At 35.8% G+C, this 24,190-nt stretch overlaps 1 protein-coding gene across 1 annotated transcript in view; it reads left to right on the forward strand.

Annotated features, from left to right (window-relative positions):
• The window catches only part of LOC307066761 (complement factor H-like), a gene marked incomplete at both ends in the record, with an annotated part of 89,608 nt that extends 66,472 nt beyond the window's left edge, over positions 1-23,136 (forward strand). The window contains 10 exons of the mRNA XM_079724007.1: positions 330-503; positions 1,204-1,380; positions 2,432-2,605; positions 5,699-5,881; positions 6,340-6,528; positions 15,959-16,048; positions 17,887-18,081; positions 18,438-18,614; positions 22,306-22,488; positions 22,940-23,136. Coding sequence (XP_079580133.1) covers positions 330-503; positions 1,204-1,380; positions 2,432-2,605; positions 5,699-5,881; positions 6,340-6,528; positions 15,959-16,048; positions 17,887-18,081; positions 18,438-18,614; positions 22,306-22,488; positions 22,940-23,136 — 1,739 coding nt within the window. The remainder of the gene's footprint in view (positions 1-329; positions 504-1,203; positions 1,381-2,431; positions 2,606-5,698; positions 5,882-6,339; positions 6,529-15,958; positions 16,049-17,886; positions 18,082-18,437; positions 18,615-22,305; positions 22,489-22,939) is intronic.
• Positions 23,137-24,190: the final 1,054 nt, after the last annotated feature.

Consider the following 24,190-nt stretch of genomic DNA (forward strand, 5'->3'; position numbering starts at 1 on the left):
TTTAATGTCTTACAATATATAGTACTTTTCTTAAGATGATGAAACCTCAGTGTGTTTTCTTTTATTAATCATAATTGCTTAGAGACGCACTGATAGTCTCGTTCAAAAATATTGGTATTTTTAGTTTCAAGTTCTTGTTCAAGTGGACAAATGGAAACACACCAGAATGGTGATTTTGGGGTGCATTTGTGCATTTCTCTGCAATGTGATGGAAGTTCCTATATAATCATTTATTATTTTCAAGTAAAACTACCAAATATGGCAAGCAGTACATCAAATTAAATTTCAGAGTTAGTGAAACATGAAATCGTTCTTTCACTTATTCCTAGGACTTCCTTGTGGATGTCCACCTTCGATTCAGAATGGTGTTGTATCTAATGAAAAAAGCAGCTACCAAGATGGAGAAGAAGTTACATACGACTGTGATGAAGGTTTTGGGATCGATGGACCTGCATCTATAAGATGTTTGGGAGGAAAATGGTCCCTTCCACCGGAATGCATAAGTATAGTATATTTCATTTTATTCTAAGGCTGAAAAATATCTTTAATTCAGGACATAAATGGCACAAGTATGAAACTAAGCTGTAATTCTAGAATTAAACAAGGTGTCTTTGGAAAGTTCTGGATTCTGGTAGAGAATTAATAACCCTAGTAATAATAAAAGTTTGATTCATGAACTAAATTATCTCACTATCACATCACCTTGTGTACACTTTGGACATCCTCTGATACACATTCTCAGACTTCTGGTCTCTGTTCCTATAACACAGCTGGCCCCTGCTCATCAGTCTTATCAGCACTCAATTTACTGTTAATTTATCAATTATTTCTTTATAATATACAATTTTCTAAGATATTTGACATAATTCAAGGGAACAGATTTTGACAGAAGCAAAAGAAAGAAACACATCCATAATGTAGGTGACCTGTGATGGGGAAAAATAATTTAAATGTGAGAAGTATGGTCTCAAGCATCAAAAGCATCCCTGTCTCTTTGAATATCACCATTCCCATGTTATAGTTTTGATAAATATAGACACATTCAATGTAACTAAGTCAAGACTTCTAACATTTTAAGTTGTAAGAGAAATATTGTACAGTATTCATTGGTTTGATATGTATATATCTATTATTCTTGAATATAATTATTGGCCACTATTATTTTTAAAGATGTACTAAAAAAATACTTTTTTTTTTTTTCAGGCACAGACTGTTTGAACGTACCCAGCTTTAATGATGCTGTACTCATAGACCAGGAGAAGCAATCGTATAGGTCAGGAGAACAGGTGGCTTTTAAATGTCTACCATATTATCAGTTGGATGGAGCCAATACTATACAGTGTATTAAGAGCAAATGGATAGGAAGGCCAGCATGCAGAGGTACTTTGGTAAAATTTAAAACTTTATTTATTAAAGTATCTTAAGTAACATAATACAGAAAATGCCTCTACCATCATAAAATGGACACAGATTATTTTCAGGCCAAGTCAAAGAAGGTTTATGCCTGAACATAAAAAGGGATGGAATTGTGTACTCAGTGCTCAGTCTTGTAGCCCAATAATTCTCAAAGCACAGCCCCTGACACAGCAGTCTTAGCATATTCTGGAAGATTATTAGACATGCAAGCACAGATTCACAGGCTCACTCACACCTGTTGTATCAAAAACCCTGGGGATGGAACCCTGAAACTGTTTTAAAGATTCCCAAGGGATTCTATGCACATTTCAGTTTAGGAACCATAGCTACAGTGTATTGTACTTTCCATCCACCTGAATCTCACTGATGAATTACACATTACTCGTTGTATACTGAAGCATTTGCAAAAGTATATTATTAAAGAGCATTTTAATAAATACATACATTTATTTTTCTGTTAGTTTTCCAGATCTTTGTTTGGATCTTTTAATTAATCATCTTCTTCTTTCAACTACGGTATTCTTCAAAGTGTGCTAACTCTTGATCAAGTCTTTAAAGAAGTACCTAATGTGTTTATTTTTCTAAGGGCCTAAAGTTACAGTTCATAAACAGGATGACTATAAACCGAATCCTGATGTCAAATGATCTTTTCTTATGATTTTCTTATGGTTTATAAATTCATTTTGAATTTATATAATTTATAACACTTATTTTACTAAACTCAGAAAGAGTTGTCCAGAAAAGCTTTCATTTTCACTGGCCTAAAAAATGTGTATCAACCTTCTAGTGAAGGATCGGGGAGAGATTTAAGATACAGAAGCTTAATTTGTACTAAAAAATATTGCTTTATCTCCTTCTCCTCAAACTTACATGTGAATTTATTAAAATTAGCAGTCTTTCATGGCAGATTAACTCTTGATTTTAAATGACCATGGAATATATGTGACATCCCACTTGTCAGCTTGCTGTTCATAATGATCATTATATTAGATATACAATTTTTCTTTCTATCTAGATGTTTCCTGTGTGAATCCACCCAAAGTGGAAAATGCTATTATACGAAAAGAGAGGTCTAGATATGAAAATGGTGAGAGAGTACATTACGAATGCATCAGGCCTTATGACCTTTTTGGGGAGGTAGATGTGATATGTTTAAATGGAACTTGGACAAAAACACCTCAGTGCAAAGGTAGAGTATCTTACACCACCACCACCACCCCAATTTTAAAGAATATATTAGGGACAAAATATGTTGATATAAATGTATAATGAAGTAGTTCTTATGGAATTTTTTTTGGATGCAAATAAAATGAAGTTGCTTAAAATCCAGTTCTTTTGTGGACTGAATAAGTAATCTGATATATTTATTGTTTGAAAGAGTTGACCAGATTTGAACAGTTGGAATCTTCTAACATTTCTTACCTTAAATATTAAGATGTTCAGTTACTTCCTGGTGAATAAATGTGTTAACGATACCATAAGTATATTTGACAGCCCAAGAAATTCCACTTTGAGACATGGAATATAGGCAGCCAGGGCCTGATCACTGAATGTGACTTATATTTGGGCATCTTCCCCCTATGGATGATATTTAAAGATATGTTACTAGCTGAACTCATTCAGGGAATTAGTGTACATAAAAAAAAGGAAGTCTGAGAACTTGGTCCAGGGACACTTCAGTGTTTAGAGTTCAGGAAATAAGGGAATGCAAACCAAGAAATATATTAGCCACTTCTAGTTTTTCAAGTTAACTTTTTTCTGGTATGTATTTTTTGCAGTCTTCCACTTGAACATGTTTTCATGTTTAGAGTGATTTTCATGTAGACGGCATATAGATGAATCTTGTTTATGTGTCCACCCTGCCATTTTCAGTCTTTCCACTGATATATTAAGGCTATTTACATTGAAAATATCTATTAACATAATAGGGACAATGTCAGCAATTTTATTATTTGTTTTGTGTGTGTTTCCTCGGTTTCGCATCCCCATTTCCTTTTCTTGTCTTCCCTGTGGATTTTTGAACATTATAAATAAGTTAATTTTTATACATCTGCATTGCTTTGGAGTATACGTCTTGGCATCTTTTTATTAGCGGTTGCTCCAAGTATTAAGATACACATAAGCGGCTTATCACTCCCTACTTGTATTGGCATTTTACCACTTCAGGTGAAATGTGGAAACCTTACTTCCATTTAGATTCTTTATATATCCCCACATTTTAACATAAATGTCTTTAGTATTCTCTCTATATACATTGAGCAACATATCAAGTGACATAATTTTACACAAAATTTAACCAAATCATTAGGGAAAAGATATTCTTATTATACTTACCCTTATTTTTCAAAATCAATTCCATTATTTTTTCTTCCTTCCTAAAGTCTCGATCCCTTTTCTAGTTTCCTTTATATTTGAAGAATTGCTTTAGCAATTCTTTAGGTATAGGTCTGCTAGAGACAAATTCTCTCAGTTTTCCTTTGTCTGGGAACGTCTTTCTTTCTCCCTTTAATCCTAAGATATATTTCACTCGATATAGAATTTGGGGTTGACAACTCTTTTCTTCAAACACTGAAAAAATGATGTCACTTCTTTCTGGTTCTATGGTCATGGATGAAAATCCTACCAGTTTTTGAATCCTTTTTCCATATAAGTATTGCATAATATCTATCTAACTCTTTTGAGATTTTTTCTTTCTTTAATTTCCAGCAATTTGATTTTGATGTATCTTGACATTAATTTCTTTGGTTTTATCCTGTTTGGAATTCACTCAGCTGTTTTATTATGTAGATTTGTGCCTTATGCCCTATTTCAGAAATTTTCAGCCATTATTTTTACATTTTTTTTCATCTCATCCCCTTTCTTTTCATTTTCTGGGTCTCCAATCTTTTGCTATTTTCCCATGGGTTCCTGAAGCTCTGTCCATTTTCTTTTCAGTCTATTTTCAAAGTTAGTCTATAGTCAAGTTTATTTATCCTTCTGCCATCTGCAATGTATTATTGAGCCCATCCAGTGTTTTTTTTTTTAAGATATATTACTCTATTTTCCAGTTCTATCTACGTGGTTGGATTTTTAAAAACCATTGTCCAATAATTTCCATATGTATGTCATCTCAGTGTTGTCTTCTTTTGATTGTTTTTTCTCTTTTGAGGTTTTCCTCATCCTTGGTATGATGAGTGATGATCAACTGTATTCTGGATATTTTGGGTATTATGTTTTGAGATTAAGGACATTATTGGAATCTTTTATTTATCAGACCTCCCTTACTGCCAGGCAGGGTGCAAGTCCAGGGTTCCCACCTGGCTTCCACTGACTCCTGGAGAAAGGGGAGAAGTGTCTTTTTCCCTCACCATGTGGGTGGAAGTCTGGACTCCTCACTTGGCCCCTGCTGATCAAGGCAGGGAAGGGTTGGTCTTACGTTCTATGGCGTATTTCTAGGGAAAGTCAGAATTATAAAAACTGTTTCTGTCTTACTATGCTGATCCTTTCCTTGGACTTTGATTAAAGAGACCAAGAGCTTGTTGGGACTGTTTTGGTTTTTTTTTGTTTTTTTTTTCTTTCTGAACTTGTTATAATTTCTGGGTTGCAGTCTCAGTGGTCCATCCAAGATACAAAGAAAGGAATAGGAAAACCCAAACAAGTCTCTGGAGTGTAATTCCTTGAATCCCAATGTCTCTAACCAGATATCTTCTCTACATCTTTCACAGTCTCCTGAATTAGTTTATTATAATATGCTCAGGATTTTTAGTTAGCAGAAAGAATACAGAGCAGATGCAATAAGCAGAAATATTTCTACCTCATCTTGTCCAGAAAAGGAAGACAGAATTCCCTCTCCCACTATTGAAATCAGTAATTCTTTGACTTTTATAAGAGCAGCTGATGGGGCTGATGTTCGTTTTGTAATAAAAATGAAAATCAATAAAAATGACTAGAGATTCAATAGACACTGCTGTATGTTGAATACAAGGATAAGGTTTTTTATCTTAACTATCCATCTGTCCAGCATATATTCACTAAGAAAACATGTTTTAATACCAGAACACTGCAAAGCAGACATATTTGTTAATGTATTATGTGTACTTTCATGTGGGGTAAAAGTAGGGACTTTAAAATGTGCCTTTTTGTTTAAGTGTTTCAAATTTCTTCAATAAATCATTTCTGTCATCAGAAATCAAAAGGCTGATTGTTACATATTGGGCTATATTTTTATCTTTTTATTTTAAACTATGGGATTTCTATTTCTTTTTTTTTTCTCTTTCAATAAATCAAACAACATATTTTTTAGACTCTCAAGGAAAATGTGGGCCGCCCCCACCAATAGACAACGGAGACATTACCTCATTCCCAGCACCAGTATATCCTCCAGGATGGAAAGTTGAGTACCAATGCCAGGCCTACTATGAACTTCAGGGAAACAGATACATAGTATGTCAGAATGGAGAGTGGTCAGAACCACCAAAGTGCTTAGGTAAATATTTCAAACTTCTTGTGGATCCTGGGAAAATCGGTGCATTGAATATGATGTTTAGCTGTTTATAATAGAATTTTCATGGATTAACTACCAACCATTCTGTTGCATGCTTGACTATCACATAATAATATGTGTGGAAATAAAGTTTGAAAATTTCCTGTTCAAGCAACAATAGCAACAAAAGATTCCTTAATGAAAGCTCTTCATATGATAATTGACATTATGAATCTTTGATTATAACTTTTAATTATTACACTAAAAATAGTACCTCATTCTTACAACATTAACTGTTTAAAATGATGGAAACTACATACTGGATTTTCAATGAGTTGGTTTGTAAAAGGTTTTGAGAAGGAATTTTTGGACCAGAGCAAGAGATTCTACTTGAAAGCCTGAAATTCTGTGGAAAATATTTGTATACTACTTAATGGTTTATGTTTATTTTTTAACTTCAGATGCATGTGTAATTTCAGAAGAAATGATGAGAAAACATAACATACAATTAAAATGGAGACGTGATAAAAAACTTTATTCTAAAACAGATGACACTATTGAATTTACGTGTAAAAGTGGATATTATCCAAGGACACCTGACTATACATTTCGAACAACCTGTCAGGAGGGAAAACTGGCATATCCTACTTGTGGATGAAACTGTGGTTAAAGTGCAGTTGTAAAACTGAAATATGTACATGTATTCAGAATTTTTCATTCTTATTCCAGTTCTCAGTTTCTTTTTATCAAGTATTGTTTAACTCATCTTTATTCATAAATCAGCTTCATGTTAAATATTATAGGGATGATGTAATTATAATCTTGGAGACAACTAATCACTTCTTAAAAGCACCTTATTAAAACTTGCCAAACCAAAATGCTACGTGTCCTGTTGACAAAACATCTACAGCAAGAAATTAGATGCAATCACTTCAGTACCTCCTTTCATCCATCAATTTCCTAACTTTCTAAAGATTTCTCCATAACTTCTTAGGTTTCCTAAGATTCTGTTTCAGAAGAAATGGGAAGAAATACTTGTCTCCATTTTCAAAATAACATCACTTCACAAACATGTAAAACGCAAACTATGTAATACCTATATTAGTAATTACATGTAAGTAGTTATTTCTTACTTTTGCTCATCCGTCAATAGATAAATATACCAAAAAATAATGAAATACATGATCTTTTACAAGACGCCTATCTAGCACACATAATAATTCATATAAAGAGGAATTAGAGGACTTCCCTGGTGGTGCAGTGGTTAAGAATCTGCCTGCCAATGCAGGAAACATGGATTCAAGCCCTGGTCCAGGAAGATCCCACATGCCGCGGAGCAACTAAGCCCGTGCGCCACAACTACTGAGCCTACGCTCTAGGGCCCTCCAGCCACAACTACTGAGCCCATGTGCCACAACTACTGAAGCCCGTAAGCCTAGAGCCCATGCTGTGCAACAAAAAAAGCCACCGCCATGAGAAGCCAGTGCACCGCAATGAAGAGCAGCTCCCGTTCGCCACAACTAGAGAAAGCCCACGCGAAGCAACAAAGACCAAACACAGCCAAAAATAATAAATAAATTAATAAATTTATTTTAAAATACTACACTAAAATCATTAAAAATAACAATATATCTTTAAAAGATGAATTAGAATCAAATTGGTTGCATTACTATCATAACATGACATATAAGTGATTTTAAAAATCCAACATCAAGTATAAACACACATACACATATAAACACACTATGCCTTGAACACTGAATACGTTATTGTAGAACAAATATTGGCAAGAAGTACAATAGAATATTTAGAATAACTATAGTTGAATTTAGAGACAATAGGGGTAAAACGTGGTGTTTAAGTCCTTTTTACTTACCTCTATTGTAAAATTTTCATTGTATATCACCTTTGAACCATAGCATGTTATTTTAAAATAAAGATGTATACAAGGTAAGACAACATATAGTGCATATAGTGTTGAGAACTACAGAGACCTCTTTGGTAATGATCTCCAGGTCTAATAACATTTTCATGATTTTGCTGGTATAGAGAGTTTTGGAAACTTTCAACCACAAGAGTCTGAAGTGTGATCTTTAGGTTCATACATTTCAAACAGCATAGTTAGTTTAAATCAGTTGACTAGAAACATTATAAATTTCTAAAAATCATGAAAAGTTTCACATGAAAATAGGGATACAAATAATTGAGCTAAAATATTTTAAGGTGATATCTTGTTACTCCATGTTGCATCAAATCAAGTGGCCTTGTTAGCATAAGAAGCATGGCTGTCACCATTGGAGCTAATTGATCTAAATCTGAATCACTGGTGACAGCTGCTTTTCTCATCCTTAAATTAAATTGTTACAATTGGAAAGTCATCTCTGCTGTTAATGTTGACATTTGTGTATATACTATTTCTCCAAATTCTTCACCTAATGGTTGTAGAATCTATTTATGACACATGGCTACAATCAGCTATTTCACTGTTGACTAGAAAATCGTGATTTTAATGATAAATCTTATCATTTTTCTGCATTCATTCATTGTCATTCTGTGTACAGATGAGTGTTAATTTACAGACTCTGTTCACCTTCAACTTTTACCTAAAAAGTTTTGGGAAATCTTTATTTTTGCCCATTAATTTCCAATTTTTGGAGGAAGGACTTGAGGTAATAGTAACATTTCATGGTGGCTTTAAGACTTTTTGCCTTTAAAAAAAATTGTTCTTTGTATCAGCATGGATTCCTACATTTTTATTTATTCAATTTATCACAATCAATTATACTCATTCTTTGAAGATAAAATGATCCAAATTTTGGCTAGTGAGTGCCTCTTGAAACTGGTTCTGATTGCTCCTGATCTATCCCCGTTGGTCTTTGAGCATTCCTCTTCTTTTTAGCCCAACACTGATGATCCAGTCTCACTAGATACCTCCCATGCCCAACACCAGTAATCATCTATATTTCAAAAAACATCTGATTCTTTTTATTGAAGAGTTGTTTTAAGAACTCAAGAATTGTGTTACTGGTGCTAGATGGGAGTTTTCAATACTGCTGACATGTCTTTTCTTCCAGGGTCTCTTGGTTGTCAGACCTTTGAAAGAGAAATGAAATTTTTTCCCATAGTTGGATTTTTAAATATTTTTTGATTGAGGTATAATTGATTTACAGTAGTTTCAGGTGTACAACATAGTGATTCACAATTTTTAACTGTACTCTATTTATAGTTATCATAAAATATTGGCTATACTCCCTGTATTGTACGATATGTCCTTGTAGCTTATATATTTTGTAGCTTATATATTTTATACATAATTGCTTAGCTTATATATTTTATACATACTTAGCTTATATATTTTATACATAATATATTTTATACATAATACTTTGTACCTCTTGATTCCCTACCCCCATCTTGTCCCTCCCCCTTTCCCTCTCCCCGCTGGTAACCACTTGTTTGTTCTCTATACCTGTGAATCTCTTTCTGCTATGTTACATTCACTAGTTTGCTATATTTTTTAGATTCCACACATAAGTGATATAATACTTTATTTGTCTTTCTCTGTACGACAAATTTCACTCAGAATAGTACTCCCCAAGTCCATCCATGTTGTTGCAAATGGCAAAATTTTATACTTTTTTATGGCTGACTTGTTCCAATGTGTGTGTGTGTTTATATGTGTCTATATATACACATATATACATATGCAGTGTGGTGGGTTTGGGTAAACCTAGTTGGGTATAAAGATAAGAAAACAATCATACTGGGTTTTTCTTTCAGTGTCATCCTGGTTATTGCAGGTAAGCTAGGGAAGAGAAGATTTAACTTTGGGTCACATTCATCTAATTCATCTGTTTACATTGAGGGAGGAGTATTAATTTCCAAGCTGAGATGACTTTTTTTTTTTTTTCGGTACGCGGGCCTCTCACCGTTGTGGCCTCTCCCGTTGCGGAGCACAGGCTCCGGACGTGCAGGCTCAGCGGCCATGGCTCATGGGCCCAGCGGCTCTGCGGCACGTGGGATCTTCCCAGACAGGGGCACGAACCCGCGTCCCCTGCATCGGCAGACGAACTCTCAACCACTGCACCACCAGGGGAGTCCAAAGCTTACACTTTTTAAGCAGACAGTTCAGTGAGTTCTGACAAATGTATTCAGTTACACAAGCACCATGTTCTCCAGCTATGGACGGTTCTATAACCTGAAGAGGTTCCTATGCAGACAATCTGCTCCTTCCAACCCTAGCGTCTGGGACCCTTGATTCGTCTTCTGTGCCTATAATTTTGCTTTTCTGGAATGAATAGTCACAAACTGGGAATAATCCAAGTGTCCATCAACTGGTGGGTGGATAGTCCTTTGTTCTTTTCTTTTAAAAAAAATTTATTTATTTTTGGTTGCGTTGCGTCTTTGTTGATGCATTCAGGCTTTCTCTAGTTGCGTTGAGTGGGACTACTCTTCGTTGCGGTGCACAGGCTTCTAATTGTGGTGTCTTCTCTTGTTAGGGTGCACGGGTTCCAGGCACATGGGCTTCAGTAGTTGTGACATGTGGGCTCAGTAGTTGTGGCGTGCGGGCTCTAGAGTGCAGGCTCAGTAGTTGTGACACATGGGCTTAGTTGCTCCATGGCAGGTGGGATCTTCCCGGACCAGGGCTTGAACCCGTGTCCCTTGCATTAGCAGGCAGATTCTTAATCACTGTGCCACCAGGGAAGTCCCTAGACCTTTGGTCTTATTGGCCAGCTTCTGTTAGTCACATGTTTCACTACTGGTGTTAAAACCATTGATAGTTATTCTTCAGTTTCCAATATTATCATATCATCATCAATATACATTTGAGATCTGCATTAACTACAAATCTCTTCTAACCAATTTATGACCTGAATTCAGGTAGCACTTGGCAACATAGTAAATGTATCAATACACATGAAAGAGAACTGAAGTTAGCTGTTTTTCAAAGAGCTATTAATGTTGGAAAGAAGATGGAATGTGTCCCCCAAAATCCCAATGTTGAAACCAAACCCCCTAATATGATAGGATTAAGAGGTACGATCTCTGGAAGGTGATTAGGATTAAATGAAGTCCTCAGGGTGGAGCACTTATAAATGGGATTGGGGCCCCCATAAGACTAACAATAGCACTTGCTTCCTTTGGCTTCCATTTGTGCTTTTTATACCATGCTCTCTCTGAGAACTGATAGAATTTTCTTTTCTACTCTGTAGCTTCTGACGGTGGCCATCAGTCTGGGTGTTTCTTGGCTTGCAGCTGCATCATTCTAATCTTTGCCTCTCTGGTCACAAAATATTCTCTCTGTGTGCTTTGTCTTTACTTGGTATTTTCTTCTTCTTAAGTGGACATCAGTCATATTTCACTGCAGCCCACCATAATGACCTCATCTTCACTTGATTACATCTTTTAGACACCCTAATTCCAAATAAGATACTTTTAAGTCTTGGGTGTAAGGACTCTAAAAAATCTTTTGAGGGACACTGTTCAACACATAACAATCCACATTGTAGCCTCTCAAATTTTTATCTTTCCCATGTGTAAAATATATTCACTCAATCCCAACATCCCCCAAAGTTTTAACCCTTTCCAGTGTCAACTCTAAGGCCCAAGTTTCATCTAAATATCTTCTATATCACTTATGGGGAAGACTCACTTTCTGGTCCATCCTTGGGCAAAATTCTTATTCATGTACGACTCTGTAAGCCCAGAAAACAAGTAATATGCTTCCAAAATAACATGTTAAGACCGATATAGGATAGATATTACCATTATAAAATGGAGAAATAGAAATTTTTAAAAGGGGGTCTCAGGTCTCAAGGAAATCCAAAACCCAGCAGGAGAACTCTCATTCGTTTCCAAGAACAGAGAACACTCCTCTGTGAAATTCATGCTCTGTCCTTGGGCCCCCTGGAGCGGCAGCCCCAACTTTTTGGACCACCAGGGAAGTGACCCCACTTTCTCAGCTGAAACAGTCCCTGTTGGCCCAGGCCTCTGTATGCATGGCCCAATCTTTGGAGACTTTCCTCCTTTATTTGCATGATCCCTGTCCCTTTCATTCCCTGCTGGAAGCATTTCTGTTAGTATAACATTCTCAAAAATCTTGTCAGTCCCTTGTGCACTAATAGGTACAAGCTCTCAGACGTGAGGGTACATTCCAGATCTTCCCTGGATAATAGTGTTTCTTCTGACTTAGGCTGAGACAATTGCTTGGAGTTCAAGTCACATGCCTAACATTTTAAGCAAAGGATTATCCAGCCTCACTCTGGCCTTGATTGGTGAATACACTATGTGGACAGGTTGAGAATTTTCTAATCATCTCATGCTGCTTCCTTTTTGCTTGACAGTTCATCCTTCAATTTACATCTTATCTCACATATTTTCCTACAAGCAGCAAGAAGAAATCAGGTGGATCTTCCATAGTCAGTTAGGAATCTTCTTAACTAAATACGCAAGGTCATCACTGTGCTGGTTAATTTTGTGTCAGCTTGGCTTAGACTACACTACTCAGGTGCCTGGTCAAAGTATCAGTCTAGATGTTTCTGTGAAGGCATTTTGAAGACATGATTAACATCTATTCACAGACTATGAACAACACAAAGCACCTTCCGTAATGTGGGTGCACTTCATCCAATCTGTTGAAGCCTTTAAGAGAAAACATTGAGCTCCTTCCAGGAGGAAGGAACTCTGCCTCTAACGGCCTTCAAACTCAAAACTGCAACACATGCCCTTTCTGGGTTAACAGGCTTCTCCCTGCCTTGCAGGTTCCAGACTTACCAGCCTGCCCAATCACACGAGCCAATTCCTTAACACAAACCTCAACATCTGTGTTTGTCTCTCTGTCACTTCCTGTGTGTGTGTGTTTTACTGATATAGGATATTGCTTCTGTTCCTCTAAAGAGAACTTTGACTACTACAGATTTTGGTAATGAGAGATCCTAAAGAAAGAAAATCTTCAGGATAAGTTTTCTAACCTGTTTCTGGGATTTCTGTAATTTATTCTCAAATCTGATATTTTTAACATCACTAATGAATCTACTACGCCTAGGAAAGAGGGCACCAATAGTCTGTGGCATGATGTGACAAGAGAGATACACAAGATATCAACACTGGGTACTTCCAATCATATTTATATGTGACAAGTATTTGATATCATAGAACATTTTTGTCAAACTAATGAGAAGAATTGGATTGGCTGGTTGATCTTCATTGCACGAGATGCAGTGGGGAAAGAAAAGGTTGAGCTCAGAATTCAAATCCACAGTTCAGATGCTGAACAAATTCCCTTAAAGTTTCTCTGTTGACCCTGAAGGAAACCCTTATCTCCTGTATCCCCAGAGCTGAGATCTCTGGAAAGTAAACCCAGAGTCTGATCCTACGAGTAGGTGGATTACAGTGCAAATTAAATTTCCAACTACACGGGATGTCTGCTGTTCAAGTGGGAAGGAATGGGGTCCTGAACATTGGTAGGAAAATTGGTCACAAGGAGATGAAAAGAGGTATGTGGATAGATCTCTCTGATGAGCAAAAAGGTGAGGATATTTATATCCTATGTGATGCTCAGCAAAGGCTGATCTCAGCAGATGCAGATTTATGGATCCAGGGGATAGGGTGACCTCTTTGATGGATTCCAGTCAGACTCTGTCCCCAGCCACTGCTGTCATTTCCTGGTGGGGTCATGTACAATGGCCATGGTAATAGGAATGGAGGTGATCTGTGAGATCAGAAACATGGACTTCCTATCCCCAAAGCCTATCTGATTAGCCACTGCTGAGGGCCCTGTCTCCTAGCAGCAGAGACCAGATGAGTTTTTAGTGAGGCACAATTCCTGGTGTGATCAGCCAGCCACCTGATGGCAGGTTGATTACTTTGGACACTTCCATCATGGAAGGGGCTGTGTTTTGTTCTTCCTGAAATTGATACTCAACCTGGGAATGGATTTGCCTTCCCTACAAGAAAGCTTCTGCCAAGTCAACCCTCTGTGCACTTATCCACATAGCAGTAATCCACACATCATTGCTTCTCATCAAGGAACTCACATGACAGCAAATGAAATGCAGCAATAGCCTACATTTTTGGAATTCACAAAAATTCAAAGAATTTTTCTTGGGTCATGTTCAAAACATAAACTAATTGGGAAATTTTGACATCTTTATGATGTTAAATGTTCCAATTCAAGTTCATCATCTTCTCCTTCCTTGATTTGTCTTTTAATATTTTTCTCAGCAATGTTTTGCAGTTTTCAGTGTAGCTCTCTTGAAATATTTTGTCAAATGTATTCCTTAATACAGTTTTTAGAGTATTTATAAAAGATGGTGTCCTTTATAATATTTTTTCAACTTTGGTTTCTGTATAAAGTTTTGTATATATTATTTCTAATAGCCTTTTTTGTAGAATCCTTAATTTTTAAACATTACTTAATTATGTTTTACTCTGTCCTTACATGCCTCTTTTTCTTTTGCCTTGGTGAATTCAACATTATCTGAATTATTTATTATTATAAAATAGTCTTCGTTATTCTCTGATAATCCTCTTTTGAATTTTATTTTATCTGATATTGGAACTTCAGCCCATAAATGCTCATGTGGATTTAGTAGATAATTTAATGAGTAATGGAAGATTACCGGGAATATCCCTGGTGGGGCTTCATGGATTTCTCCTCTCACACGGCAGATATCCTGGCTGCCCCACACACAGGTCCCTAAATTGTCACAAAAAAACAAACTCTTGCTTCCTCCTGGAGCTCAACCACTCATCACCATGTGTATGTGAGTGTGTTCTAAGTTCAGAAAATGGGTAAATACGGATCTCACAGTTTGGTTCCATTCTTTCAAAGGTTGGACACTTTCTATTTTCTGCTAGCTTTGACTCCCTCAAGCAGTCATTGTTAAAATTTGTGTTAGCAAATAATTTTTATTCATAGAAAGTTTAGTTTGATATAAGCTATTTTGCTATTCTGGAAGCCTTAATTACATATATTAATAAATTATTTTATATTTTGAAACTATTGTAGTTATATTAAGAAAAGAAATAAATAATTTCAATGCATTAACTCTCTGACTGGTTTTTTTTTTTTTCTTTATAGTAATACTATATTTTCCATATTAATTATCTGTTTGAAAGCAATTCTCATATTAAAGAATTGTATTTTACATTACGTTGAATAGAATTGACTATATAAATATTTATACATAAATAAAATAGAGAATAAGTGTAATTAAGTTAGTGAAAGACTAGGTGAGGATTTTTGAGCTATATTCCTACAACCAAAGGAATATCATTGTGTGCATCTGAATATTAAAAAAAAAAAGAAGATGCCTCAAGCACATTATAGAATATTTAATGCCAAGAATATGCTGAAACTCTTGTACTCACTCGTGTGATCTCACATAAGTTAAAAAAAAAAGAATCAGTGCTTCCCTAAGCACAAGAAAATACAGATGTTAGGGCTTCCCTGGTGGCGCAGTCGAGAGTCCGCCTGCCGATGCAGGGGACATGGGTTCGTGCCCTGGTCCGGGAAGAGCCCACATGCCGTGGAGTGGCTGGGCCCGTGAGCCATGGCTGCTGAGCCTGTGCGTCTGGAGCCTGTGCTCCACAACGGGAGAGGCCACAACAGTGAGAGGCCTGTGTACTGCAAAAAAAAAAAAAAAAAAAAAATACAGATGATAGAATAAGATCCAAATACACGTTGGTTTTCCTAGACCCCTAAGCAAATAAGCTGGATGAAGGTAAATAAAAGACATGAGAAAGTGATAGTGACATGGACTCAGAGTTATTCACATATGACTCACCTGGTTGAGAAAGAACTCCACTTACTTTAAAGAAGTGTTTAACAATTAGTGTTTTATATCACTTCTGGAGCCCGCCTATTACTGCCCCCCAAAAAGGTTGTACAAGTACTTAACAGGGAATGAACTTAAGAAATTGTTGTGAAACCACTACCCGTAATTCAGGGATTTTGCAAAGCTGTTTGAACTTTGATATTTACTAAGTGACCTCAGTTAACTAGCATCATATTAATGTCCTTAAGTTCAGAGTCACACTTGATAAACTGCTAAACAACCAAACAACACAACTGGAATATTTGTATGAACGTGCCTTTGGGAATATCTAACATGCTGTTACTACTCAATGTCATCCTCACCCTGTGGGTTTCCTGTGCTCATGCACAAGGTAAGTTGAAACACCTCTGAACACTCAGCTTCCCTCTTGAATGTAACTCCACGTTTTATCTACTTTCACCTGTCTTTATATTTTAATGATAGACTAATAGGAATTGTCTGTATTGTGTCATCATGATAGAGTGTAACCTCACAGGTAAACTATCTCATATTCTCTTAAGGGAAAATGGAAAAAAAAATATGTTTTTTCTGTTTTTTGTGTTCCACAGCAAAGGACTCTCAACTCTGATTATAAAGATAAGTGAATATGCTCACACAACATTAGGAAAGAAGTCACAGGCTAGCTTCTGACTTCAAAATGGATGGAGGTTTCTTTCTTTTTTTTTTTTTTTTGCGGTTAAAATCAAAATATCCTTTCCAAGTTATTGTAAACAAAACCTCTAATATGCTTAAGGATTTCTCATTGCACCATTTATGATTAGAATATGAAACACTATTTGTTATTTTTAATTTACAAGAAGAGTGAATCTAAATAATTTTTTGCATGGTTGGTTTTGTATGCTATATAAGTCTATATTTGGGCAATTTCTTTCATCAGCAATAGCAATAACAATACAACAATGATTCCTGTCCAATGTAAACTATTCTCATTCACTGAACCCTTTCTAAAAGTAACCTTTGAGCTGAAAGCCCCATAAGTTTGGGTTGCAACAAGGTTTTTCAACAGAGAATGGAAGCCATTTTGTGGAAGCACACCTGTGTGTAAATAGAAACATCTTTGTGTATTTAGTGGACGGACACAGTTTGAATTCTGTCCTCCAAAATTCATATGTTGAAGTTCTAACTCCCAGGAGCTCAGAATGTGTCTGTACATGAAGGTACGGTCTTTAAAGAGGTAATTTAAGTTAAAATGAGGTCATTATGATGGGCTCTGATTCAATAAATCGGGTGTCAGAATCAGAGGAGGAAATTAGGACACAGACAGATAGAGGGCAAACCTCGTGAAGACACAGGGAGAAGATGGTCATCTACAAGCCAAGGAGAGAGGCCACAGAAGAAACCAGCCCTTCTGATACATTTATCTTGGACCTCTCACCTCTAGAATTGTGAGAAAATAAATTTCTTTGCTTTAAGCTTCCCCATCTATAGTACTTTGTATGGCAGCCCAAACAAATAAATACAATCATACTTACACATTTTGAGTGTACAGTAATAATCAAAAATTATTTTTCTATTTTCCACTCAAGTATATTTAAATTCTTACATACATATTTTTAGAGGACATTCATCACAAGTTAGTAATTATATCTTAGCAGTTTTTTGTTGCTAATATTTTTCCTTTGTGAATATTTTATATTCAAATTGTCTTCACTGAAAAGATTAGACATAGTCATATATACATGTATGACTATATGTATATGAATATATATATATTCATATGTGAATGTATATTTGTTCATATATGTCTCCTATGCAACATGTGACATGGACTGGGGGAGGAGGGAATGAACGGGCTGAGATTCTGGGGAATCTCTGTGGAAGACACAGGAAGAAGAGGCACAAGAAATAAAAGGAGAACTACTGACAGTCTTCCCATCCCTCCAGAAGCAAACGGCTTAGATCTGGGAGGTTTACTACATAGACCCACTTTTGTTCTCTTCCTCAGTGTTTACATTTTTCTGTGTGATTTTAATCTTGAAAATGCATCCAAAGAACTTAAACATCCTGAGCTCTTCAAATACCTATGTACTCTTAGTTATACATTGTCCCAGATCTCGGTCACTAATGCAAGTGGAATAATTAAGCTAAATAGAATAATAAATTCAACAATGGGATTAGTAACATAAGTAGAACTATTCATTAATGTAGGATACTATTTCTTTTCTTAAGGAAGAAAGTGTGATTTTCCAGAGATAAAACATGGAAGCATATATGATGAAAACAGTTATAAACAAATCTTCCCAGTTGACATAGGGAAATATTTCTACTACACCTGTGATCACAGCTTTGTGTCCCCTTCACAATTACTCTGGAATCGAATAATCTGTACACATGAAGGATGGTCACCAAGACCAAAGTGTCTCAGTGAGTAAACACCCTCCTCATTGTCTGGATGCATTATCCAGTGTGTTCAGTGAGTGGAGAGGCTCTGCCTGAAGGCATCACAGAGCCTGGACAGTCATAGCAGTGGGAACCGGAGGGGCCAGCAAAGATGATCTATGTCATTGCTCGTTGTGAGAAGCTGTTTGTAGAAAGTAGCTTTACAAATGTAATTTTTTTCTATATTCAAGTCTTAATTACTGGTATGGCATTTTAATTTTTTACATGCATGGTCTAATTTTTAAGAAACAAAATTTTTGTACTTGATTTCTCTTCTGAAGTTTGCAAAATGTAATGCTCTTTCATTGCAAGATTTGTATCTGTCATCTTTTGGCCTTTAGGACAGTGCTTTTTCCCTTGGGTGGAAAATGGTCATTCTGCATCTTCAGGACAAACACACCAGGAAGGTGACACTGTACAAATTGCGTGTGACACTGGCTATAGCCTCCCAAATGATCGGAGCAACGTCACATGTGCAGAAGGTGGCTGGTCCTCCCCTCCTAAATGCAGTCGTGTCTGTAAGCAAAACACTGTCCTCTGGGATCTTGTATTCTTTTATATTTTATAGAGAGATAACAGTATTTAGTATATGCAGTATTGCTGTTTCTACTATTGTCACCTTTTCAGTATCAGGGTTCAAACTGTGTCTGAGTAGACATGTAAATATCTGGATCATCACTAGAAAATCATCTTGTCTACTTACATAAATTAAATGTAGGTACTAATAGAAAACACTAGCCAAGTACACAGTGAAAAACTATAATTCTCACATTATATAGTTTCTTCAGTGTATTTTTTTATCAGAATCAACAAACTTGTTAATACATATGTGCTGCTTCTCAAATATACAGCATTTTTAATATAATTCCTAATAATTTCACATAATATAACAATGCATCAAAAGAAGCAAGTCAAAATATGGTTCTCTCATGATGCCTTAAAAGGTAGCACAGTTTAATTCTGACAAGGTCATTTGGCAAGTTAGTGAATGATTCAAAGGAAGGAGACAAAGAGAGAGAAGAAAACTAGCGTTTTTTAAGTGTGCAAAACCAAATTTATAAAATTGAAAATTTCAGTTACCACATATGGCTTTTACTTTACTTCCACTTAGGATAAGTCTATTTATAATTCTGCTGAAATATGTCATTCACATTGTTTGATGATCTTTACTATTATGATGTATGTGTGTTTTCCATACCACTAAGTAATTCTCTGAAACTGTCTAACTGGAAATATTGTCAGATCCCATAGGTAAGATCTCAGGCCCCCAAGGCTGCTCTCCTACCCCACCCCCTTCAGAAGTCAATCACAAGTCCAGCTTGTCATCTGTGCTTCTGTTTACTGGCTATACATTAGAGGTTCCTGGGACTTCCTCTTCAGGTTCAATTAGTTTGCTAGAGTGACTCATAGAACTCAAAGAAACATTTGATTTACCAGATTCCCAGTTTAAGGAATATAACTCAGCAACAGGCAGATGGAAGAGATGCATAGAGCAAGATACAGGGAAAGGTGCAGAGTTTCCATGCCCTCCTAGTGGCCACTCTCCCAGCACGTCCACATGTTCGCCTGCTAGGAATCTCTCAAAATCCCATCCTTTTCATGTTTTATGGAGGCTTTATCACAGGGGCAAATTGATTAACCCATCGGCCATCGGCAGTTGATGCAATCTGCAGCCCCTCTTCCCTCCCTGGAGGTCAGGGGTGTGGGACTGAATCTTCTAACATTCTCATCACAAGGTGGCTCCCTTGGCAACCAGCTTAGCTGCTTTCCATTGCATATATACAATGGAATACTACTCAACCATAAAAAAGAAAGAAATAGTGCCATTTGCAGCAACATGGGTGGACCTAGAGAAGATTATCCTTAGTGAAATACGTTAGACAGAGAAAGACAAATACTGTATGATATTATTTATATGTGGAATCTAAAAAATAATACAACTTTGAATGTATATGCAAAGTAGAAACATACTCACAGATATAGAAGACAAACTAGTGGTTACCAAAGGGGAGAAGGAAGTCAGGAGGGACAAGTTAGAGGTGTGGGATTAAGGGATACAAACTACTATGTACAAAACAGTTATGCAACAATGATATACTGTATAGCACAGGGAATTATAGTCAATGTCTTAACCTATAAGGGAGTATAATCTGCAAAAATATTGAATCATTGTGCTGAAACTAACACAATATTGGAAACCAACTACACTTCACTTTAAAACAACAAAAAAACTGATCATGCTGCTTGTTGGTGAGGATGAGAGTCAACTGGAATGTTTACACATTGCCAATGGGAATGTAAGATGGCACAATCACCCTGAAAACCAGTATGGTAGTTTCTTGTAGATTCAGTCAAGCACATATCAGATAGCCCAGCAATTTTACTTTTAGGTGTATATCAGGAAATAGTAAATAAATGTTCATTCAAAGACTTGAGTTCAAGTGTTCAGAAATAGCTCAATCATAACTGTCACAACCTGGAAACACTCCAAAAGTCATTCAACAGAGGATAAAATAGATAAACATATTTTATATCTATAGAAAGTTACCCTGCTCCACAATGGAAAGGAGTGACCCAGTGATGCAAGACACCACATAGAAGAATGGATCTGACATTGGATGAAATAAAGCAGCCAGATGTAAGAGAACGCATGCTGTATGAATCCATGATACAAAGTTGTAGGAAGGCAAAATTATAGTGACAGAGAGAACATGGGCTTCCTAGAGGAAGAGAGTTGGGGGAGGTGGAGTAGAAAGGAAACAACAGACTTTTAAAGGAAGACGAAAACTGCCTCTAGTTTGGTTGGGTTTGTGGTTACACAGGTGTACACATTGTCACATCATTGGCCCACATGCTAATATGTGTGGATCTTATTGTATGTAGTTCATATCTGAATAAAGGTGATTTTAAAAATGAGCACTTGGAAACCAAAGATATAGCTGTCCAAAATATTGTAATGTGATTGAGTCACTAGAAGAAAAGGAGCCATAGAAATCTGCCTAAATAGGAAATTAGAAGTGAGAGAATATATAAAATTATGAGAAACCAGAAGTCCAGACAGAAAGAAGAGAAAAAAATTATAAAATATAAACAAAAATAGCACAAAGGAGAGAGCAATGTCAGCAAGATAAAGGATAAGACAACCCTCCTGGTATCCCACCTTCAACAATAATAATTTAGCATCTATCTGCAAAAACACCTTTATGGGAGATGCAGTACCCAGGTTCCAGGAGATTATGAAGCCCCAGGGATGCGGTCCAAGCACAAATACAGGTGTCTTGTTCCCTCCCAGTGTGGGTGAAAGTCTAGACTGAACACTTGGCCCCTGTTGATCAAGGTAGGGAGAGGGTTGGTCTCAGGTTTCTTCGGTGTTTTTCTAGAGTGAGTCCTGTACTGTGAAAAAAAATGTTTCTTTTGCTAGGCTGATCCTTTCCTGTGCCTTTGGCTAAAGGAAGCAGAGTCTTCCTGGGACTTTTTTGTTGTTGTTAATTTTGCCTGAACATGAGATCATTTCTGGGTGGCGGTCTCAGTGCCCAGTCCAGGATACATACAAGGCAAAGTGAAAACTCAGACAAATCACTGCAGTGTAACTCCTTGAATCCCAAGGTCACTAAAAGATCTACTTCTTCTACACCCTTCACAATCTCTTACATTGGTCTTTATAACACGTTCAGGATTTTTAGTTAACAGAGGGAATATTTAGCAGAAGAAATAAATAAGCAGAAATGTTCCCATCTCATTTTGTCCAGAACAGGAAGCCAGAAAGTCCCTTTCACATTATACACATTTGTAATTCTTTGAATTTTATTTAAAAAGCTGATGTTTCTCTTCTAATAAAAATGAAAATCAATAAAAAAATTACCAGAGATTCAATAGCCACTGCACTATGCTTAATATACAAGACCAAGAAACTTTCTTTGTTTATCTTAGCTATCCATTTCTCTAGCATATATTCATTAAGGAAAGCATCTTTAAATACCAGAATACTGCAAAGCAGACATATTTGTTAATGTATTATGTGGGCTTTCATGTGGGGTGAAAGGAAGGGCTTAAAATGTGACTCTTAGTTTAAGTGATTAAAATTTTTTCAGTGAATCATTTCTGTCATCAGAAATCACGTCTTGATATTACATATTGTTCTATACTTTTATTTACTTTCTTTAACCTGTGTTTGTCTTTGATCTCTCAATGAATCAAATTATTTTTCAGACTCTCAAGGAAAATGTGGGCCTCCCCCACCAATAGACAACGGAGACATTACCTCATTCCCGGCACCAGTATATCCTCCAGGATGGACAGTTGAGTACCAATGCCAGGCCTACTATGAACTTCAGGGAAACAGATACATAGTATGTCAGAATGGAGAGTGGTCAGAACCACCAAAATGCTTAGGTAAATATTTTAATCTTCTCATGGATCCTGGGAAAATCAGTGTAATTGGTATAATATTTTGCTGTTTATAATTGAATTTTTATGGATTAACAATTCTATTGAATGCTTGGCTAAAAAATATTAATATGTGAGAAAATAAAGATTGAAAAATTCTTGTTCAAGCAACTATAACAATGAAAGGTTATTTAATAAAAGCTCTTAATGTGATAGTGACATTATGAATCTTTTATTATAACACTTAATTATTAAATTAAACATAGTATCTCATTTTTATATCATTAATTGTTTAAAACGATGGAATCTACATAATGGATTTTCAATGAGTTGGTTTAGAAAATATTTTGAGAATGAAATCCTGGACCAGTGTAAAAGATTCTACTTGAAAGTCTGAAATTCTTTGGAAAATATTTGTATGTTACTTAATGTTTTTTGTTGATTTTTTTAACTTCAGATGCATGTGTAATTTCAGAAGAAATGATGAAAAAACATAACATCCAGTTAAAATGGAGACGTGATCAAAAACTTTATGCTAAAACAGATGACACTATTGAATTTATGTGTAAACATGGATATTATCCAAGGACACCTGACTATACATTTCGAGCAACCTGTCAGGAAGGAAAACTGGCATATCCTATTTGTGGATGAAACAGTGGTTAAAACGCAGTTGTAAAATTGAAATATGTACATACATGCATTCAGAATTTTTCATTATTAATCCAATTCTCAGTTTCTTTTATCAAGTAAATCAGAATTTGTGTTAAGTATTATGTGGATGATGTAATTAAAATCTGGGAGACCAATGAATCACTTCTTAAAAGTACTTCACTAAAACCTGGCAAACCAAAATGCTATGTGCCCTGTTCACAAAACATCTGTGACAAGAAATTAGATGCAATCACTTCAGTGCCTCCTTCCATCCATCATTCTCCTATCTTTCTCGAAGCTTTCTCTGTAACTTCTGAGGCTTTCTGAGACTGTTTCAGAAGAAATGGAAAAAAAATGCTTGTGTCCATCTTCAAAATAATATCACTTCACAAACAAGTAAAAAGCAATCTGTGTCATACCTATGCTAGTAATTAGATCTAGTTATTACTTACCTTTGTTTATCGATCAATAGAAAAATATACCAAAAAATAATGAAATCTGTCTTCTTCTATAAGATGTCTATCTAGCGCATGTAATAAACAAGTCATAAGGAGGAGTTAGAATCTAATTGGGTATATATCTATCGTGTTGACATAAAAAGTGGTTTTAAAAATCCAATATGAAGTATAAACACACACACACACAAACACTATGCTCTGATACTGAATAAAGATTTATAGAACAAAGATTGGTAGGAAGTGCAATAAAATATTTTTAAAAATTATAGTTGAATTTAGAAATAATAGGGGTAAGAGATAGTGTTTAACTTCTTTATACTTATGTGGATTCTAAATTTATTAACGTTTAAAGTATATATATCACCTTTGAATATTTTATTTTGAATAAAGATATATATAAAGCAAGACAATACACACTGAGAATTGTAAAGACCTCTTTGGTACTGACCTTCAGATCTCATAACATTTTCATGAGTTTGCTGGTATAGAGAGTTTCGGAAACATTCCATCATAAGAGTCTGAAATGTGATCTTTATGTTTTTAATTTCAAACAGCATAGCTAAAAATCCGTTGACTAGAAACATTTTAAATTTCTA

Source organism: Hyperoodon ampullatus (assembly GCF_949752795.1).
Source record: "Hyperoodon ampullatus genome assembly, chromosome: 2".
NCBI lineage: Eukaryota > Metazoa > Chordata > Mammalia > Artiodactyla > Ziphiidae > Hyperoodon > Hyperoodon ampullatus.